This window comes from Corella eumyota, chromosome 7 (assembly GCF_963082875.1).
Source record: "Corella eumyota chromosome 7, kaCorEumy4.1, whole genome shotgun sequence".
Classification (NCBI taxonomy): Eukaryota; Metazoa; Chordata; class Ascidiacea; order Phlebobranchia; family Corellidae; genus Corella; species Corella eumyota.
Genome location: NC_137496.1, coordinates 9,336,927 through 9,356,785, shown reverse-complemented (window position 1 = coordinate 9,356,785; position 19,859 = coordinate 9,336,927). Strand labels below are relative to the sequence as shown.

Here is a 19,859-nt window from a genome sequence, read left to right as displayed (position 1 = left end):
CATGCCAGATAAAGTAAATTATAATCGGAAATAAAAGTTATAACAGATTTAATAATTTGTGTGATTCTTTAAGTAAATAAAATAAACAAATAAAATTTCATTTTCTTTTGCTGTGCCAGTTAACATTACAAATTTATTTCCGAGAGCGTAAAAGCAAAAATTGGTTGCTAATTATTTAAATACTTGCTGATGAGGTTTTGCTAGTACATCACTTATTAGTTAAGTTATCATCAATTCTAATTCCTTACTATAAATAAACCGTATTCAAATACAAAAAGTTAAAGTTGCAATAATCATAATATATAAATATATATATGCACTGTATAACTACTATAGTACTTGGTCAGAGATAAGTTAGGCGTTAGCAAAGAACTTATACAATCGACCGGCAGCGTGGTGTAGTGGTAAGAACCCTTGCTACACCACACATGAGGTCGTGGGTTCAATCCAGACTGCTCTCATGCTGTAGCGCCCTTGAGTAAGGCGATATAAACGGTATAAACTCCGGCTGAGCCACCACTTAATCAGCAGCATAATTACCGGGCAATTATAATCTATAATACCCCAAACTGCCACAGGCAACTCGAGACTGGGTCGGAGTAACTGATGTTACTCGATGTTTAAGTCGCGCATTTGACTTTCCCACATCGAGGATAAAGATATAAACAATAATAAACTACGCCTTGAAACTGGGAGTTCTATGATGTTCTAAATGTATGTTACAAACTACTGTTAACAATTTAAAAGCATTTAATTAATTTTTTGACTTGATTAGTATATTTTTAAAGGTTTTTGTAATATTAGAAACATCAGATTTGTATTAACTTGTAATTCTGGTTTAAGAGTTTCAAAATTCCCAATGTTAGGAAAAATTGAACCGTAAGATAAAATGCTAGTAGAAATATAGAAAATGCTAATAACAAACAAAACTTTTTTAAATAATAAAAAAAATCTGTTAAAATATATTTTTTCAAATTTTAAAAATTACAAACATTTAACAAAGGTTTTAAAATTCCAAATATTTATATTAAATAACAAACCAAACAAGTTACAAAACAAATAAGGTGGCTTAATATAATTAAATTTGTATTAAATACTTATTTATAATGCGAATATATCGTGTATTAAGTTTTAAGTAATTTTTAATATTTATAGCAATGTGAACAGCTATCTACAACTTGCTTGTGCTATTAAAAAAATTAAACAAAAAAACGCTTAGGCTTTTTCCATAATGTTTTTTGCCTTTATTGCTACGTTTAAAAAAAGGAAAAGGCTTGTAGTAAGACTAAAATAACTTAAGTTTCTTAACCAATGAAAAGCCTACAAAACTAACACGCTACGTGGCAAAGCAAAAAAAGTAACAAAACGCAATGTGCTAAAATTTAAAATTAATATTCTTTCTGTTGTCAGCTACCCCGGTTTGATATATTCAAGCACAAAGCCCGATAAGGTTTGGTAGATTAATTTAAAACGACTTCTTCCGTACGTTTCTGACTACTCCCAATCAATTTAGAATAGAAAATGAAAATCTGCTTCAATTTTGATCAAAACTGGATAATTAATCAGTTTTAAATAGAAATTTTACTTTGTTTAACTTCGTTTTCTTTCGCTGTGCCAGTTCACAATACAAACTCATTTCCTTTAGCTTAGGGGTGAACACTATCGTTGCTATTTAATTATAAATTTGCGCTTACTTTTTTGTCTATATTCAATTAATGTTACTGCTCTCATGCTACCCCAAAGATCTGTACATATAATATTTATTCGCATTTGCACATAATAGTATTTATTTGTTACGCTATAATATAAGTTAGATACATAATTACACGCTACTAAATATATTCCAACTAGTCGGGGTGTAGTAGCCAGCACCCAAGCAAATACCCAACTGTAAATGATAAATAAACAAGATTTAATTTGATTGGATGGTATGACTTAATTCATTTACAGCTCTTTTTATAATACAGATAGATTACAACGTTTGGACAATTAAACAAATTTGAGACCACGTTAGGTTTACGGTTTCTAGAAATAGAAAGACCCTACATTTCAGAGAAAAAAAAATAATCTAAAATTTATTAAAATGTCGTTCTAAGGATATATATGTCCATTAAAAAAAAAGATTTTTAGTCATATAAGCAAAAACAGAGTAGATGTTTTTAAATGCATATTTGCAAAATGTTAATTTTTGAACTGTTATAATATAGATTGCCACTTATTGGTAAGTATAAGGCGGAAAGTTACTAAATTCTCCCATTTCTTGTATGGGCTGTCCTTGATTTTTGTAAGTTATTCTCATCCTTAGTCTAGGTGCAGCCTTTAATAAATTCAAAAATATCCGTTATTTATTTGTGTTTATTTATCCTCAATGTGGGAAGGGTGACTTCTCGGATAAACATAGAGTAACATTTTTTACCCCGACCCAGTCTTGAGTTGACTTTGGCAGTTTGAGATATTATTGATTATAATTGACCGATAATTAATCTGTTGATTGGTTTTTGGCACAGCAAAAATTTAATACTGTGGTGTAGTGGTAAGAACACTTGCTACACCACCATGAGGTCGTGGGTTTAATCCTCACTGCTCTCATGCTGTAGCGCCCTTGAGTAAGGCGCTATAAACGGTATGAACTCCTGCTAAGCCAGAATTAAATCAGCAGCATAATTACCGGGCAATTATAATCTATAATATCCCAAACTGCTAAAGGCAACTCGAGACTGGGTCGGAGTAACTGATGTTACTCCATGTTTAGGTCTCGCATTTGACATTTCCACATCGAGGATAAAGATATATACAAAAAAAATAGCAACTTATGTAAAAGGTGATAAAGCATAAGAGCAGTGGGGATCAAAACATATACCTCAGTAGACCAAATGTTCTAAAAATTACACAAATTGCAATATTAATGTATTTACCTTATTTGGGTTGTTGAGTTTGATGATTTGAGTGACGACATTTGCACTGTTTGCACTCAGATGACCACCACTAGGTGGAAGCATTTGTAGTTGGAACGACTAAAATAAAAAAGTTGAATTAGATGGGAAGTGTGGTATACCGGTCATGGCAACAGATTATAAGCCAAAAGAATTGATGCCACACTATTTGCCTGGTGTTTACAGATAGCTTAAACACACCAAAAGGTTTTGGGTTTGAGTCACACCAATGCCACATTAATCGCCCTTGAGCCCGGCGTTTGCAGATAGCTTAAACACACCAAAAGGGTTCGAGTTTAAGCCGCACCAATGCCACATTATTCGCCCTTGAGCCCGGCGTTTACGGAAAGGTTTCGAGTTCAAGCCGCACCAATGCCACATTATTCGCCCTTGAGCCCGGCGTTTACGAAAAGCTTAAACACACCAAAAGGTTTAGGGTTCGAGCCGCACCAATGCCACATTAATCACCCTTGAGCCCGGCGTTTACGGAAAGCTTAACCCCCAAAAAAGGTTTCGGGTTCAAGCCGCACCAATGCCACACTATTTACCCTTTAGCCCGGCAATTACGAATAGCTTAAACACACCAAAAGGTTTAGGATTCGAGTCACACCAATGCCACATTATTAACCCTTTAGCCCAGCGTTTACAAATAGCTTAAACACATCAAAGGATTTCTGGTTCGAGTCCCACCAAAACCCTATTTTTTAACCTTTTAGACCGGCATTTACAGATAGCTTAAACACACCAAAAAGTTTAGGGTTCGAGTCACACCAATGCCACACTATTCGCCCTTTACCCCAGCGTTTACAGATAGCTTAAACACACCAAAAAGTTTAGGGTTTGAGCCCTACCAATGCCACATTTTTTACCCTTTAGCCAAGCATTTACAGATAGCTTAAACACGTTACAACAATAACACTCTTCCCAATTTAAAAACTGATCACCTTATGATGAAATAAAAAAATTAAATAAATAACAAAACTACCTTCGGAACTGCAGCTTGAAAAATGAAGTCAGTCAAGTCAAAAGGATTCAAGTTTTTGGCAGATATATGAACAGTAAGAACAGAAGATTTTGGGTCACGATCGAATGTTAGATTAATTTTTAAACCACTTTTATCAAAAGCAACAATTTCTTCTGATTCTAAAACAATATGATTATAGTTTATTTGCGGCATAAGAACATTTTTTTCAAGTTTTAGGTGTAGTGGTGTAGTGGTAAGAACACTTGGCTTTACTACATTAGGTCCTTGGTTTGATCCTCAATGCTTGTATACTGTGCCCTTTAGTAAGGTGCTATTAACAGCATAAACTCCTGCTAAGCAAACATTTAATCAGAAGCTGAATTATTAGACAATTTTTTTTTTGTATATATCTTTATCCTCGATGTGGGAAAGTCGAATGCGCAACTTAAACATAGAGTAACATCAGTTACTCCGACCCAGTCTCAAGTTGCCTGTGGCAGTTTGGGATATTATAAATTATAACTGCCCAATAATTATACTGCTGATTAAGTGCTGGCTCAGCAGGAGTTCGTAACGTTTATAGCGCCTTTCTTAAGAGTGCTACAGCATGAGATTAGTTGGGATTAAACCCACAACCTCATGAGTGGTGTATCAAGTGTTCTTACCACTACACCACGCTGCAGGTCAATTTTAGTTAATAATATTCCAAACTGCCAAAATCAACTTAAGACTCTATGTTTAGGCCGTTTAAAAAAAAGTTAGATGACCCAACTATACCTACAATAACAAAAAATTTAATCAAAAAAATTAAAAAATTACTTTGAGGAGATGTCAAGTCATTTAACATGGAAGGCGGCTGGGCGGAGCCTAAACTGTCAATCAAAGTGTTCCCGCCAATTAGATCTAACCCAGCGTTGTTAGCAGATGTTGTGTTGTACCCGTTAACTGTGGGTTGCTGGTTCGGCTGCATTGACAACCCACCCAACAAGCTGCCCAAGTCAGACATTCCCATGGATAACGGGGCCGCCTGGGGTTGTGTCACGTCAGGGGAACCCCCTAAATCAACAAGGTCCAATAGGAGGTCGACGTTGCTCTGCCAAAAAAATAAACAATTTAAAGGGAAAGTGAAAATGCAGGATTTATTTTCTAATTAAAGTGTTACGTTACAGAGTTTTGCAATTTTGTAAGTGATGTATATAGCATGTTAGTATGGTTGACAATGAATCACAAAATGACTTTAGAACCTTTAAAAAATGTCTGTGGTACTTACAATTTAATTTTCAAAAATACTGGAAAATGATTAACATAAAAAACCAAGTTACCATATATTTTCGTGTGACGTAGAAAGTACCAAGTAGCGTAGTGAGTGTATACAAGCTAGTACTTTCTACGTCATCACAAACAGGGCTTCCCTTTTCTTTTTTTTAATTAATTTTTTTTTTTAAGTTGTGTAACTTAAAAAGTAGGTGAAATTATTTAAAGTTAAAATCATTTTTGTGTTCAGTGACACCAACCTTATCAATTTTTGAGTATAAAAATATCGCTGATATATGACTTTTCAGGATTTTTAAGTCAGGATTTTTCCAACTTGCACAAAGATATCATTTTTTAAGAATGGGCAAAATAATTTTCGAGAAATCAAAGTTTAAAGTTGCAAAAAAAATTTAAATGGGAAATTTTTAAAGCTCACGCTTTGATTACCATTTGATGTCATTATCATAAGATGGTAAGAACCATGGGTTGTGGGTTTAATCCCCACTGCTCTCATGCTGTGGCACCCTTGAAAAAAGATCTATAAACGGTATAAACTCCTGCTGAGCCAGCACTTAATCAGCAGCATAATCATCGAGCAATTATAGTTTATAATATCCCAAACTGCCACAGGCAACTCGAGACTGGGTCGGAGTAACTGATGTTACTCTACGTTTAGGTCGCACGTTTGACCTTCCCACATCGAGGATAAAAATATATACAAAAAAAAATTTGGCAGACAACAAAAATAGTATCTAACTCAAGGTCATTACAACATAGAAGCAGTAAGGATCGAACCCTTGACCTCATGTAGTAAAGCCAAGTGTTGTAACCACTATACGATTGGTTTTAAAATTATTCAATAAACTACCTGTTGTTGAGCAACAGGTGGGGGAGAGTTGGGTAAATTGGGGGCTTGAACTTCGGTTCCTATTTCACCCTCATTTTCATCATTTTCATCGAGTTTTTGGGGCTTCTCAAATTGGGGCATTGACTCAAGAACCCCAGGTCTTAAAACGTCATGTTTGTTGAACAGAGCGGTGTATTCAACAGAACGTTGTTGAATTTCCATGTTGTGCGACGTCGAATGCTGGCTAATGATCTCTTGCACTTGCCTTTGAAATTTCAGAAAAAAATATTTTTAAACTTTGAAAATTTTTTAATATTTACTATTTTCCAGAGGACTACAAATGGCAGTTTTTTTTTTGTAGGCCTATAAATTCAACAGACTATCCATGTAGCTTTATTATATATAGAGTATCCTCAAAGGTCTGACTTCACGGTCTAAATATAGAGCAACATTTGTTACCTGCAACCCAGTCTCTAGTTGACTATATCACCTTTTTGACCGGCAGCGTGGTGTTGTGGTAAGAACCCTTGCTACACCACACATGAGGTCGTGGGTTCAATCCCCACTGATCTCATGCTGTAGTTCCCCTAAGTAAGGCGCTATAAACGTTACGAACTCCTGCTGAGCCAGCACCTAATCAGCAGCATAATCATCGGGCAATTATAATCTATAATATCCCAAACTGCCACAGGCAACTCGAGACTGGGTCGGAGTAACTGATGTTACTCTATGTTTAAGTCGCGCATTCGATTTTCCCACATCGAGGATAAAAATATATACAAAAAAAAACAAAAAACTTTTAAGTATTATTGAGCACCAGTCAACAGCCAGCGTACCTATGGTCAAATTGTCATAATATGGCAGTAGCTATCAACTAATATTTGCCTGCAATTATTTACGGGCACCACAAATATATATATATATAAGTATATCATTCACTAAGCGCCATTATGTATAGATTATTCTTCAGTAGGTTTTTTTGTGATATTTTTTATAAAAATGTTGTTTTTTTACCTTGTTTGGGAAGAAAATCGAGCACTTAACTTCATGACAGCATTGATAGCATAAGATTTGGTGACATTGTTGGTCAATGACGTCGAAAGAATTTTGTTTAGAAGATTCAAGACTCCAGTTTCAGAAACCTTAATTTTTTATTTTGATTTAAAATAATTAATTTTATTTCTTGTTTTTTGGGGTATTTATTTATCCTCGATGTTGAACCGGCAGCGTGGTGTAGTGGCAATAACACTTGCTACACTACACATGGAGTTATGGGTTCAATTCTCACTGACTTCATGCTGTAGCGCTCTTGAGTAAGGTGCTATAAACGGTATGAACTCCTGCTGAGCCAGCACTTAATCAGCAGCTTAATTACCAGGCAATTATAATCAATAATATCCCAAACTGCCACAGGCAACTCGAGACTGGATCGGGGTAACTGATGTTGCTCTATGTTTAAGTCTCGCATTCGACTTTCCCACATTAAGGATAAAGATATACAAAAAAAAGTTGACTTCCTGGCCTAAACATAGAGTCACATTTAATATCCCAACCCAGTCTTAAATTACCTTTTTTAGTTTGTGATATTGTTTTTTTTTGGCTTAGCAGAAGTTTATATCATTTCTAGCACCTTACTTAAAAAGTGCTACTTCTATAGCATGAATGCAGTTGGGATCAAACCCAAGACCCCATGCAGAAAAACAAAGTGTTGTAACTACTTATACTTTTAATCAAAAAATAAAAAATGTTTTTTTAAATTTCTAAAGAAATAACTTTTAATATTTTAAATTTTTTAATAAAATCTTGATACCTGTATTGGTTCATCTTCAATGGTTTGTCCAGACACCAATTCATTACCATATTCACCAAAACACCAACATGCCACCTAAATTTAAAATATATTTTACAATTTATATATACATGTGTTTACTACGTAAGGTCCTGGGTTTGATTCTCACTGCGTCCAAACTGTAGCACCTTTGAGTAAGGCGTTATAATTTGCTGAGCCCAAAAAAGCAGCAGCTTAGTTTTTAGGTACTTATAATTAAAAATATTCCAAACTGGCAAAGTAAACGTGAGATTTTATTTTTTTTGTATATATCTTTATCCTCGATGTGGAAAAGTCGAATGCGCAACTTAAACATAGAGTAACATCAGTTACTTCGACCCAGTCTCGAGTTGCCTTAAGCAGGTTGGGATAATATATAAATTATAATTGCCCGATAATTATGCTGCTGATTAAGTGCTGGGTCAGCAGGAGTTTATATTGTTTATAATGCCTTCCTTAAGGGCACTACAGCATGAGATCAGTGGGAATTAAACCCACAACCTCATGTGTGGTGTAGCAAGTGTTCTTACCACTACACCACGCTTTCGGTCCAGGGTAACAAATTGGGTCGGGGTAACAAATGTTACCCTATGTTTAGACTGTGAAGTCAACTTTTTCACATCGAGGATAAATGAATATAGAATTTTTTTTTTCAAAAATTTAAAACTATATTTCAGAGTAGGCGGTTTAATATAAAAGTACCTGTGTAAGTGGTTGTATAGATAAGTCGTTCACGTCACTAATAGCTTGATATAACTGCTGTGAGGCATAGCTGTGCATTTTTTCGCTTGCCGATAAAAGATGAATTAAACTCGGAACTGCATCGTCCCTTACATAATTTCCAGCCTTTGAATTCAGAATTAAAAATTTTATATGTTTAATGCGACAATTTTTTAATAAAAAAATATTAAAAAAAAAATTTTAAAACAAAAAATTATTTTGGTTGTTCTTATGTACAGGCTAAAGGGTGAATAGTGTGGCATCGGTGTGGCTTGAACCCGAAACCTTTTGGTGTGTTTAAGCTGTTCGTAAACGCCAGACTTAAGGGTGAATAGTGTGACATTGGTGCGGCTCGAACCCAAAACCTTTTGGTGTGTTTAAGCTATCCGTAAATGCCGGGCTAAATGGTGAATAGTGTGGCATTGGTGCGGCTCGAACCCGAAACCTTTTGGTGTGTTTAAGCTGTTCGTAAACGCCAGACTTAAGGGTGAATAGTGTGGCATTGGTGCGGCTTTAACCCGAAACCTTTTGGTGTGTTTAAGCTATCCGTAAATGCCGGGCTAAATGGTGAATAGTGTGGCATTGGTGCGGCTCGAACCCGAAACCTTTTGGTGTGTTTAAGCTATCCGTAAATGCTGGGCTCAAGGGCGAATAGTGTGGCATTGGTGCGGCTTGAACCCGAAACCTTTTGGTGTGTTTAAGCTATCCGTAAATGCCGGGCTAAATGGTGAATAGTGTGGCATTGGTGCGGCTCAAACCCGAAACCTTTTGGTGTGTTTAAGCTATCCGTAAATGCCGGGCTAAATAGCGAATAGTGTGGCATTGATGCGGCTCAAACCCGAAACCTTTTGGTGTGTTTAAGCTATCCGTAAATGCCGGGCTAAATGGTGAATAGTGTGGCATTGGTGCGGCTCAAACCCGAAACCTTTTGGTGTGTTTAAGCTGTTCGTAAACGCCAGACTTAAGGGTGAATAGTGTGGCATTGGTGCGGCTTTAACCCGAAACCTTTTGGTGTGTTTAAGCTATCTGTGAAAGCCGGGCTCAGAGGCGAATAATGTGGCATTGGTGCGGCTTGAACCCGAAACCTTTAAGTGTGTTTAAGCTGTTCATAAACGCCAGACTTAAGGGTGAATAGTGTGGCATTGGTGCGGCTTTAACCCGAAACCTTTTGGTGTGTTTAAGCTATCCGTAAATGCTGGGCTCAAGGGCAAATAGTGTGGCATTGGTGCGGCTTGAACCCGAAACCTTTTGGTGTGTTTAAGCTATCCGTAAATGCCGGGCTAAATGGTGAATAGTGTGGCATTGGTGCGGCTCAAACCCGAAACCTTTTGGTGTGTTTAAGCTATCCGTAAATGCCGGGCTAAATGGTGAATAGTGTGGCATTGATGCGGCTCGAACCCAAAACCTTTTGGTGTGTTTAAGCTATCCGTAAATGCTGGGCTCAAGGGCAAATAGTGTGGCATTGGTGCGGCTTGAACCCGAAACCTTTTAGTGTGTTTAAGCTATCCGTAAATGCCGGGCTAAATGGTGAATAGTGTGGCATTGGTGCGGCTTAAACCCAAAACCTGTTGGTGTGTTTAAGCTGTCCGTAAATGCTGGGCTCAAGGGCGAATAGTGTGACACTTTTAAGTGTGTTTAAGCTATCCGTAAATGCTGGACTCAAGGGCGAATAGTGTGGCATTGGTGCGGCTTGAACCCGAAACCTTTTGGTGTGTTTAAGCTATCTGTAAACGCCGGGCTTAAGTGCGAATAGTGTGGCATTGGTGTGGCTTGAACCCAAAACCTTTTGGTGTGTTTAAGCTATCTGTAAACGCCGGGCTCAAGTGCGAATAGTGTGGCATTGGTGTGGCTTGAACCCAAAACCTTTTGGTGTGTTTAAGCTATCTGTAAACGCCGGGCTCAAGTGCGAATAGTGTGGCATTGGTATGGCTTGAACCCGGAACCTATTAAGCTATCCGTAAAAGCCAGAATTAGGGGTAAAAAGTTTGGCATTAGCGCACCTCGAACCCAAAACCTTCTGGCTCATAATTCGATGCCATGACTGGTATACCATATTATCGGACTATATATTTTATAACTAAATCATAAAAAACATTAAAAAAAATTCACTCACAGTAGTTAGGACTTTCAGCATAGTGTCAATGTGCCATCTAGTGTTGGGTGCAAACTTTTCGGCGCAGTTAAATATACCAGAAGAGCAATCCGATTTAAAATCGATTGGACACCTACAATATATTTAAAAAATTTTTTTAATTTTATATTAATAATTTTCAACCAGTAGCGTGGTGTAGTGGTAAGAACACTTGGGTTGACTACTTGAGGTTCCGAGTTCGATTCTCATTGCTTCCATGCTGCAGTATCCATAAGTAAGGCGCTATTAACGGTATAAACTTTTACTGAGCCGGCACTTAATCAGCAGCTTATAATTATCGGGCAATTATAATCTCAAATAATCCAAACTGGCAAAGTTAACTTGAGACTGGGTCAGGGTAACAAACGTTACTCTATGTTTAGGTTGTGAAGTCGTCCTTTCCACATCAAGAATAAAAAAATTACGACAAAAATTAGATGGGGTAATTTTTTACAATACAAAACAACCAAACACATTAAAAAAATTTTTTTTTTTAAATTAAAAATCACCTGGAAAGAAAGTTTAATAATTCTCTCATGGTCCCTCTAATATTTGTTCCATTAACTAAAGCAAAACATAATTCCATCGCCCTCCTATAAAAACATTCACAATATCAATACTACTTTTTGCCTGTTTATTTTATTTCTTGCAAAATACTATCAGTACTAACTTAAAGAGATGGTTCGGTCGCAGAGTTTCTTTTTTTAACTATGTTGGAATTTTTCCAACTTGCACGAGGATACCATTATTTTAAAAATTGGTCAAGTAGTTTTTGAAATATTGCTTTTTATGTTAAGTTTGTTTTCTGCAAAAAAAATTAAAAAAAGGTACAACAAACGGCACAGAGAGGACAAAATAAGGTCATTTTCCTGTGTCTGCCAGCATATGAACTTATGACGATGACTTTGTGCGTCATGTGACTCGCGAGCATTGGGACTTTCCCTATTTACAATATTTACCTTCAAATCCCGATATCTCAAAAAATACTTGGCCAAATTTTAAAATAATGGTATCCTCAAGCAAGTTGGAAAAATTCCAACATATTTAAAAAAGAAACTCTGCGACCGAACCATCACTTTGTAAACTACAAGCTTACAGAACAATAGCAGAAATAATGAAATTGTGGTAACAGAACAGTAGTCAGAATACATGGTTTTACTACATGAGATCCTGGGTTCGATCTTCACTGCTCTTTTGCTGTAGTGCCCTTGAGTAAGGTGCTATAAACGGAACAAACTCTTGCTGAGTCAACACTTAATCAGTAGATAATTTATTGGACAATTATATTCAATAATATCCCAAACTGTCAAAGTCAACTTAAGACTTGGTTGGGGTAACAGATGTTACCTAATTTTATAAATAGAAAGTCGACCTTCCCACATTAAAAATAAAAATATACAAAAAAAACATGTCGTTTTATTAAAAACAAGTAAAAAAAATAAGTTTAACCTTAATATAGATGGATCAGGGTCCTTTAGACAGTCTAGAACAGTAGTCCGGTGTCTTTGTACAGCGTTCATATCAGTATGAACAGTTTTTAACAAAGAGTTTAAAGCCACATATCTAAAAGTAAATTAAAAATATTAAAACAACACAAAATAAAAAGGTATGTTTTAAAAGTGATGTGCCGATCAAAATGGTGATTGCAAATCGCCGATTTTTAAAGATATTTTGCGATCACCCAATTAAGGTTCAAATTGGAAGATCGGTAACTATGTAACATTTATTTTTGTATATATCTTTATCCTCATTGTGGGAAAGTCGAATGCGCGACTTAAACATAGAGTAACATCAGTTACTCCGACCCAGTCTTGAGTTGCCTGTGGTAGTTTGAGATATTATTGATTATAATTGCCTGATAATTATGCTACTGACTAAGTGCTGGCTTAGCAGGAGTTCATACCGTTTATAGCACCTTAATCAAGGGCGCTACAACATGAAAGCAGCGGGGATTGAACCCACGACTCATGTGTGGTGTAGCAAGTGTTCTTACCACTACACCACGCTGCCGGTTTTGTTTTGCATCACAAAAAACACGCACTTTACATGCCTTAACCACATAGATTTCTATAAACTTTTTAAGAATATAGTAACGTCATAATTAAAATAGTGTTACGTATACTTTTATTTGTTAATTCTTCGCACAATCCTACTTAGACTGTAAATTAGTTAACAGTATTTTAATTAACACATTGAGGATAACTTAATACGCTAAAAATAATTAACTAACCTTATGTTCTTGTCGTTGTTTAACAAAAATCGTCCTAGAATGTTAATAGCAAGAACCTAAATCAACAAATAAGTTATTTATGATGGTATTATACTTGCAATAAATTTTAAAACACATAAAGAGAGGTTTTAAAAGATACATAAATTACTCAAAAATGTTTAAATATTTAAACTGTATTTTCCAATTAATTTTTTTATGTATATAAAAATCATTATCCGTAATGTGGGTAGGTTGAATGCGTGACGTAAACATAGAGTAACAACTGTTACCCTGACCCCGTCTTGAGTTGGCTTTTTTTGGCTGATTAAGTGCTGGCTCATCAGGAGTTCATACTGTTTGTGCGCCTTACTCAAGGGCGCTACAGCATGAGATCAGTGGGGATTAAACCCATGACCTCATGTAATGTTGGAAGTGTTCTGACCACTCCACCATGCTGCGGGTTAAATAAAACAAAAATTGGTAAAAGGCCCTGGGTTTAATCCCCGCTGCTTCCATGATGTAGTGGCCTTTAAATAAGGTGTTTTAAATGATATAAACTCCTGATGGGCAAATAAAAAAATCAGCATATTATTTATCCGGCAATTCTATATAAAACCGGTGGCGTGGTGTAGTAGTCAAAACACTTGCAACACTACATTAGATTCTGGGTTCGATCCCCAGTGATCTCATGCTGTAGCGCCGTTGAGTAGGGCGCTATAAACGGTATGAACTCCTGCTGAGCCAGCACTTAGTCAGCAGTATAATTATCATGCAATTATAATCTATAATATCCCAAACTACCACAGGCAACTCGAGACTGGGTCGGGGTAACAAATGTTACTCTATGTTTGGGTCGCCCATTCGACCTTCCCACAGCGAGGATAAATATATACAAAAAAATAAGATTTTAAACTGCCAGGGTTAACTGGAGACTGGGTCGGGGTAACAAATATCACTTTATGAGAAGGCTGTAAAGTCACCTTCCTACATTGAGGATAAATTATTTTTTAAAAAAAGAGATAATTTACCCGTAGTCCACTCTCTGACTTAATGTCCATTATCGTAAGCACAGTTTCGTACAAAATAGCATTTCCGACATTTTTGCTCGTTTCGGTGTTTGTGGCCACTTGGGCGAGGATGTCGTTCATTGTCTCACTTGCTTCTCCGTCATTTTGACCTAATATTCTAAGCAACCGAATTATGCGAACCTGAAAATTATTCGAAATGTAATTAAAATCATCTGTAACTTGCAATTCTTGAAAAAAAATAGGACCAAAAAGTCTAAGGAAAAATTAATTAGCAAGGACAGTAAAAGTACGAGAAAGAATTATCAAAGGCCACAATGTACAGAATAAAATTTTTTTTATATATATCTTTATCCTCGATGTGGTAAAGTCGAATGTGCGACTTAAACATAGAGTAACATCAGTTACCCCGACCCAGTCTCGAGTTGCCTGTGGCAGTTTGGGATATTATAGATTATAATTGCCCGGTAATTATGCTGCTGATTAAGTCATGGCTCAGCAGGAGTTCATACCGTTTATAGCGCCTTACTTAAAGACACTACAGCATGAAAGCAGTGGGGATTGAACCTACGACCTCATGTGTGGTGTAGCCAGTAAATTATAAAAAAGACTGTAAAGTAAGATGAAAATTAATAAGAACTGTAAATTACAAGAGAGAGTTAAAAAAACTGTAAAGTACGAGAGAGAATTAGAAAAAACTGTAAAATACAAAAAAGAATTAGCTCTTAAAATAGAACTACCGAAGAAAGTAAAGTATTAGAGAGAATTAGCATCTCCCATAAAAATATGAAATAAGGACTGTAAAGTACAAAAAAATTGTGGAAATGTTATAGTATAAGTAAAAACAAGCAAATATTTTTTTCTTAATTTTTTTCTTAATTATTTTTATTCCCAAAAAAATTTTGTAATTTTAAATATTTTTTACCTGTAAGAAAGGGTCGCTAATTCCGTTGACGTCATGCTCTGGTGAATATCCGGCCATGATCAGATTTTTGAGGATTCGGACAAGCGAAGGAACCAACTGAAAGCAGCCACGAGTGCGTGAAAAATTCTTGCGATTTTAAATTAGGTAAAACCCAAAATTTTTTTACATAAATTTAACCTGATTCGAAATTTAAATGTCGAAAGCATTTTAAAGTGTTAAGTTACAGAGTTTTGCAATTTTGTAGGTGATGTATAAAGCAAGTTAGTATGGTTGACACTGAATCACAAAATGGCTTTAGAACCTTTAAAAAATGTCCGTGGTACTTACAATTTAATTTTAAAAAATACTGGAAAATGATTAACATAAAAAAACAGGTTACCATATTTTTTGTGTGACGTAGAAAGTACTAAGTAGCATAGTTAATGTATACAAGCTAGTACTTTCTACATCATAACAAATAAGGCTTTCTTTTTCTCTTTTTTGTAAGGATATAATTTGAATTTTGTTTTTAAAGTTGTATAACTTAAAAAGTAGGTGAAATTATTAAAAATTAAAATCATTTTTGTGTTCAGTGACACCAACTTTTTTTATTTTTGAGTATAAAAATATCGCTAATATATGACTTTAAAAATTTTCTAAAATTTAGTTTTTTTTTATTGTAATTTACTTTGTCGGCTTGATGTAGTGGTTAGAACATTTGGCTTCACTACATGAGGTCCTGCGTTTGATCCCCACTGTTTCCATGGCGTAGTGTCTTTTAAATAAGTCGCTTTTAATGATTTAAACTCTTGCTGATTCAAAAATCAATTCGTATGCTAATTTAAATTTAATAATATTCTAAATTGCCAAAAACAACTCTAGACTAGGTCAGAGTAACAGATATTACTCTATGTTTAAGTCGCAAAATCGACCTTCCCACATCATGGATAAATAAAATAAAATTTTGTTTTGTCATATTTGCGATATCGTAAAAGCAATTCTATTTTAATACCTTGTTGAAGTTTATTCTGACGCTCGAACTTTTTCGGCAAATTTCAGTTATTAGTGCAACAGTAGTTAGCATCACACCTTAATAAAAACAAAAATAATTTTAAAAAAGTAACCAAAGTATGTAACTACCGGCAGCGTAGTGTAGTGGTAAGAACACTTGCTACACCACCATGAAGTCGTGGGTTCAATCCCCACTGCTCTCATGCTGTAGCCCTTGAGTAAGGCACAATAAACGGTTTGTATTCCTGCTGAGCCAGCACTTAATCAGCAGCATAATTATCGGGCAAATATAATCTATATAATATCCAAAACTGCTAAAAGGCAACTCGAGACTGGGTCGCACATTCGACTTAAGGATAAAGATATATACAAAAAAAAAAACTTTTTTGGGGGGGGTTAATATTTGGCTTGATCTTTTTACAAAAGTTGCCTTAGGCAGTTTGGAATATTATAGAATATAATTGCCGACAATTAAGCTGCTGATCAACTTAAGAGCCCAACAGCATGCAAGCAGTGGGGATCAAACTCAGGACCTTCTGCAGTAAAACCAAGTTTAATCTACCACCCCTTGTTTTAAGATGAACTAACCGTGGTTTTTGTCAGCAAGTAATGGTCTGGTCAGCGGAATAAAATTCTCCATCATTTCAGGAACTTTTCTGACGATTCGGCAAGCACATAAAATAGCCTAAAACAGAATATAATTGTTAAATATCCTTAACTTTAACAACAGCACTAATTGCTTTTGTAAGGTAAACTTAAAGTTTACTCAAGACTACATAAGGTCCTAGGTTTAATCTCAACTGGTATGCTGTAGCGGTTGCCAGAAGCTTTTTATTTTGAATATCGGTAAAATATGGTCTTAAGCTGACATTTTATGCGGCAAATTCGCCACTGCCCCCCCGCGTTTTTTGCAGGCCGAACCTTCTGGCCGAAGCTTCTCACGGCCAAAGCTTCTGGTCCCCTGCTGTAGCGGCCTTGAGTAAAGTGCTATAAAGACAAGAACTTCTGCTGAGTCAAAAAAACAATCAGCAGATTAATTATCGGCAAATATAATTTATAATATCCCAAACTGCAAAAGTCAACTTAAGACTGGGTCATGTTTTGGCTGTATGTTGTGTTTTTCACATTGGAAATAAATAAATATTTTTAGCTAAAAAATTTTCAGTTTTAAAAATTAAACGAACCTTTTTCTTGACATACGCATTGGCATTTTTCATTAACTTTTCCACATCAGGAGTTAAGTCCCGAGCCATCTCATTGGAGCACACGTTACCCAAAGTGCACAAGGCTAATGCTTGAACATACTGAGAAGGATTCTCCATATCACTAAAAATACATGAAAAATAAGTTTCACAAAATTCTTTTCAATATTGCTACTTTTAGGTTGTTTCTATAACTAACCTGCCCTAGGGTCGGCATTTTTTTGCAATAAAATCGGGTCTAATGACCCCTTATATTCACCAATCTAATGGCCGCTTATAATCATCAATTTGTAATAAAGTCGTGTTTAATGACCCCTTATAATCACCAGCCAAGATTGGAAAACTCAAGAGTATTTTAAAAAATAAGCGATTTTTGCCACAAAATATGATTGGCACAACATTAATACATTTTTTTCTTTTTGACAAACATTTATCCTCGATGTGGAAAGGCCGACTTCACGACCTTAACATAGGTAACGTTAGTAACCCCGACCCAGTCTTAAGTTAACTTTGGTAGTTTGGGATATCATAGATTATAATTGCTTGATAATTATAAGATCCTGATTAAGTGCTGACTCAGCATGAGCTTATACTGTCTATAACACCTTACTTAAGGGTGCTACAGCATGAGAGCAGTGAAGATTAAACCCAGGACCTTATATACTCAAGCCAAGTTCTGACTACTAAACCACACCATTGTTACATATAATACCGGCACCTTGGTGTAGTGGTAAGAACACTTGCTACACCACACATAAGGTCGTCGGTTTAATCCCGACTGATCTCATGCTGTAGCGCCCTTGAGTAAAGCGCTATAACTGGTACAAACTCCTGCTGTGCCAGCACTTAATCAGCAGCATAATTATCGGGCAATTATAATCTATAATATCCCAAACTGTCACAGGCAACTTGAGACTGGGTCATTGTAACTGATGTTACTCTATGTTTAAGTCGTGCATTCGACTTTCCCACATCGAGAATATAGATATATACAAAAAAAAAACACCACATACTTTTTAAGCGAGTTCGTCATCAGAAGATGGACTTCCCTATGTTCGTCCAATAGCAACATGGCACCGAGATATCCAATTCTTTTATCAGTGAACCTTCCGCTTACAATTAACTTTAATGCTTCGAGCTAAAGTAAACAATAAATGTCAGAACAACAAACTTAATTTCCAGATATTAAAACTCTTAAAAACGTTTATTGAAATGTAGTATTTTTGTATTTATTTATCCTCGATGTGGAATAGCCTACTTCAGGTCCAAGTCTGAAAGGTAGGGCAGTTTTCGACGAGATATGTGCGTGCAAGCTTAAAAAATAGCATGAGCGCACATGCACGCATACTACGATTTTCGATCTACGTGTGCACGTGTGATTTATGTTGGCGTGCTTTACTTAAATCTGGCTTAAATATACAAGGCGTCAGCATTGCGCGTGCACAAATTTTTTTTAAAAAACTAGGCGTGCAAATCGTTAATTTTGGGCGTGCATTTTTTCACCGAAAAAAATCTTATGCGTGCACGCTGCACTTCTTTCCAGGCTGGTTCACGTCCTTAACATAGAACAACATTTTTTACCTCAACCCAGTCTTAAGTTGACTTTCGCAGTTTAAGATATTATAAAATATTATTACACTTTAAATAAACTGATAATTAGTTTTTAGGTCAGCAGGACCTTATCCCGTTTATAGCGCCTTACTTAAAAAGGCGCTACAGCATGAAAGCAGTGGAAATTTTTTTTGTCTATATATATATTTTTATCTTCGATGTGGAAAGGTTGAATGCACAACTTAAACATAGAGTAACATCAGTTACTCCGACCCAGTCTCGAGTTGTCTATGGCAGTTCAGGATAAAGATTACAATTGCTCGATAATTATGATGCTGATTACGTGCTGGCGCAGCAGGAGTTCGTACAGTTTATAACACCGTACTCGAGGGCGCTACAGCATGAGATCAGTGGGGATTGAACCCACGACTTCATGTGTGGTGAAGCAAGTGTTCTTACCACTACTACTACACCACGCTGCCGTTTAAATCTATTATCTTACTTTTTAATTCTCACCTGTCCAAAATGTGCAGGATAGCCAAGCATGTAAATATAGAGAACTTTCGCCACATTTCTACATCTAAAAACTCCATCTTCTTCGCGAAAACCGTTTCTTATATCGGCACATTCTTTTTGAATAATAGATCGCTCGTCGGCGGCGGTCTTACAGCTACGAATATTGCGAATCAAGTCCCTTAGCCTGTTTGGAGTTGGCATTTTACCAAGTTTTCTACCCAAGTATATCTAAAAAGCATTTAAATTAGTAAATTACCGGTTATCATTTAATAAATTATATTCAAAACTTTTTTCTCAATTTTTTTTGAAGTGTACACATCATTTTTCGATAGCAGTTGTTACTAAATATGTTTAAATAGGTAGTATAACTGCAGTGGGTTTACGTATTATTATTTTTTTCGTATATATCTTTATCCTCGATGTGGGAATGTCGAATGCGCAACTTAAACATAGAGTAACATCAGTTACTTCGACCCAGTCTTGAGTTGCCTTTAAGCAGTGTGGAATATTATAGAGAATATAATTGCCCGATAATTAAACTGTTGCTAAAGTGCTGCCTCAGCAGGAGTTTGTACCTTATAGCGCCTTTCTCAAGAGCGCTACAGCATAAGGGTCGTGGGGACCCCATGTGTGGTGTAGCAAGTGTTCTTACCACTACACCACGCTGCCGGTATTATTCTACATTTTTAAAATAGTATTATTTATCCTTTAAATTTTGTTTAATATTAAAATGCCTTTGCCAATTATATTGTTTTATTAAATAA

General features: G+C 35.9%; 1 protein-coding gene across 2 annotated transcripts; it reads right to left on the bottom strand.

Annotated features, from left to right (window-relative positions):
- Positions 1-1,744: 1,744 nt before the first annotated feature.
- On the bottom strand, positions 1,745-19,376 carry LOC145759821 (AP-1 complex subunit gamma-1-like). Of its 2 annotated transcripts, none has more exons than XM_082573672.1 (19): positions 19,096-19,376; positions 18,042-18,166; positions 17,011-17,152; positions 16,415-16,511; positions 15,828-15,904; positions 14,837-14,962; positions 13,915-14,094; positions 12,908-12,963; positions 12,127-12,240; positions 11,187-11,270; positions 10,660-10,771; positions 8,529-8,672; positions 7,809-7,883; positions 7,013-7,140; positions 6,020-6,263; positions 4,717-4,990; positions 3,919-4,076; positions 2,916-3,014; positions 1,745-2,317 (listed from the first exon to the last, which is right to left on the bottom strand). In XM_082573672.1, the coding sequence occupies exons 1-19, from the start codon at positions 19,294-19,296 to the stop codon at positions 2,216-2,218; spliced, it is 2,538 nt and encodes an 845-aa protein (XP_082429798.1). In that variant the 5' UTR covers positions 19,297-19,376; the 3' UTR covers positions 1,745-2,215. The 2 variants fall into 2 exon arrangements, with proteins under 2 accessions (XP_082429798.1, XP_082429799.1); XM_082573673.1 differs by having other exon boundaries at positions 14,837-14,932; positions 19,096-19,374.
- Positions 19,377-19,859: the final 483 nt, after the last annotated feature.

What these genes read in the sequence shown, in the direction of transcription:
- LOC145759821 (XM_082573672.1), bottom strand. Translation starts at nt 19,296, where the DNA reads ATGCCAACTCCAAACAGGCTAAGGGACTTGATTCGCAATATTCGTAGC. An exon ending in CACCTGTTGCTCAACAACAG is followed by an intron (nt 4,991 to 6,019) that starts GTAGTTTATTGA and finishes TTTTTTTGGCAG; the next exon opens with AGCAACGTCGACCTCCTATT. An exon ending in TTCAAGCTGCAGTTCCGAAG is followed by an intron (nt 3,015 to 3,918) that starts GTAGTTTTGTTA and finishes TTTTTATTTTAG; the next exon opens with TCGTTCCAACTACAAATGCT.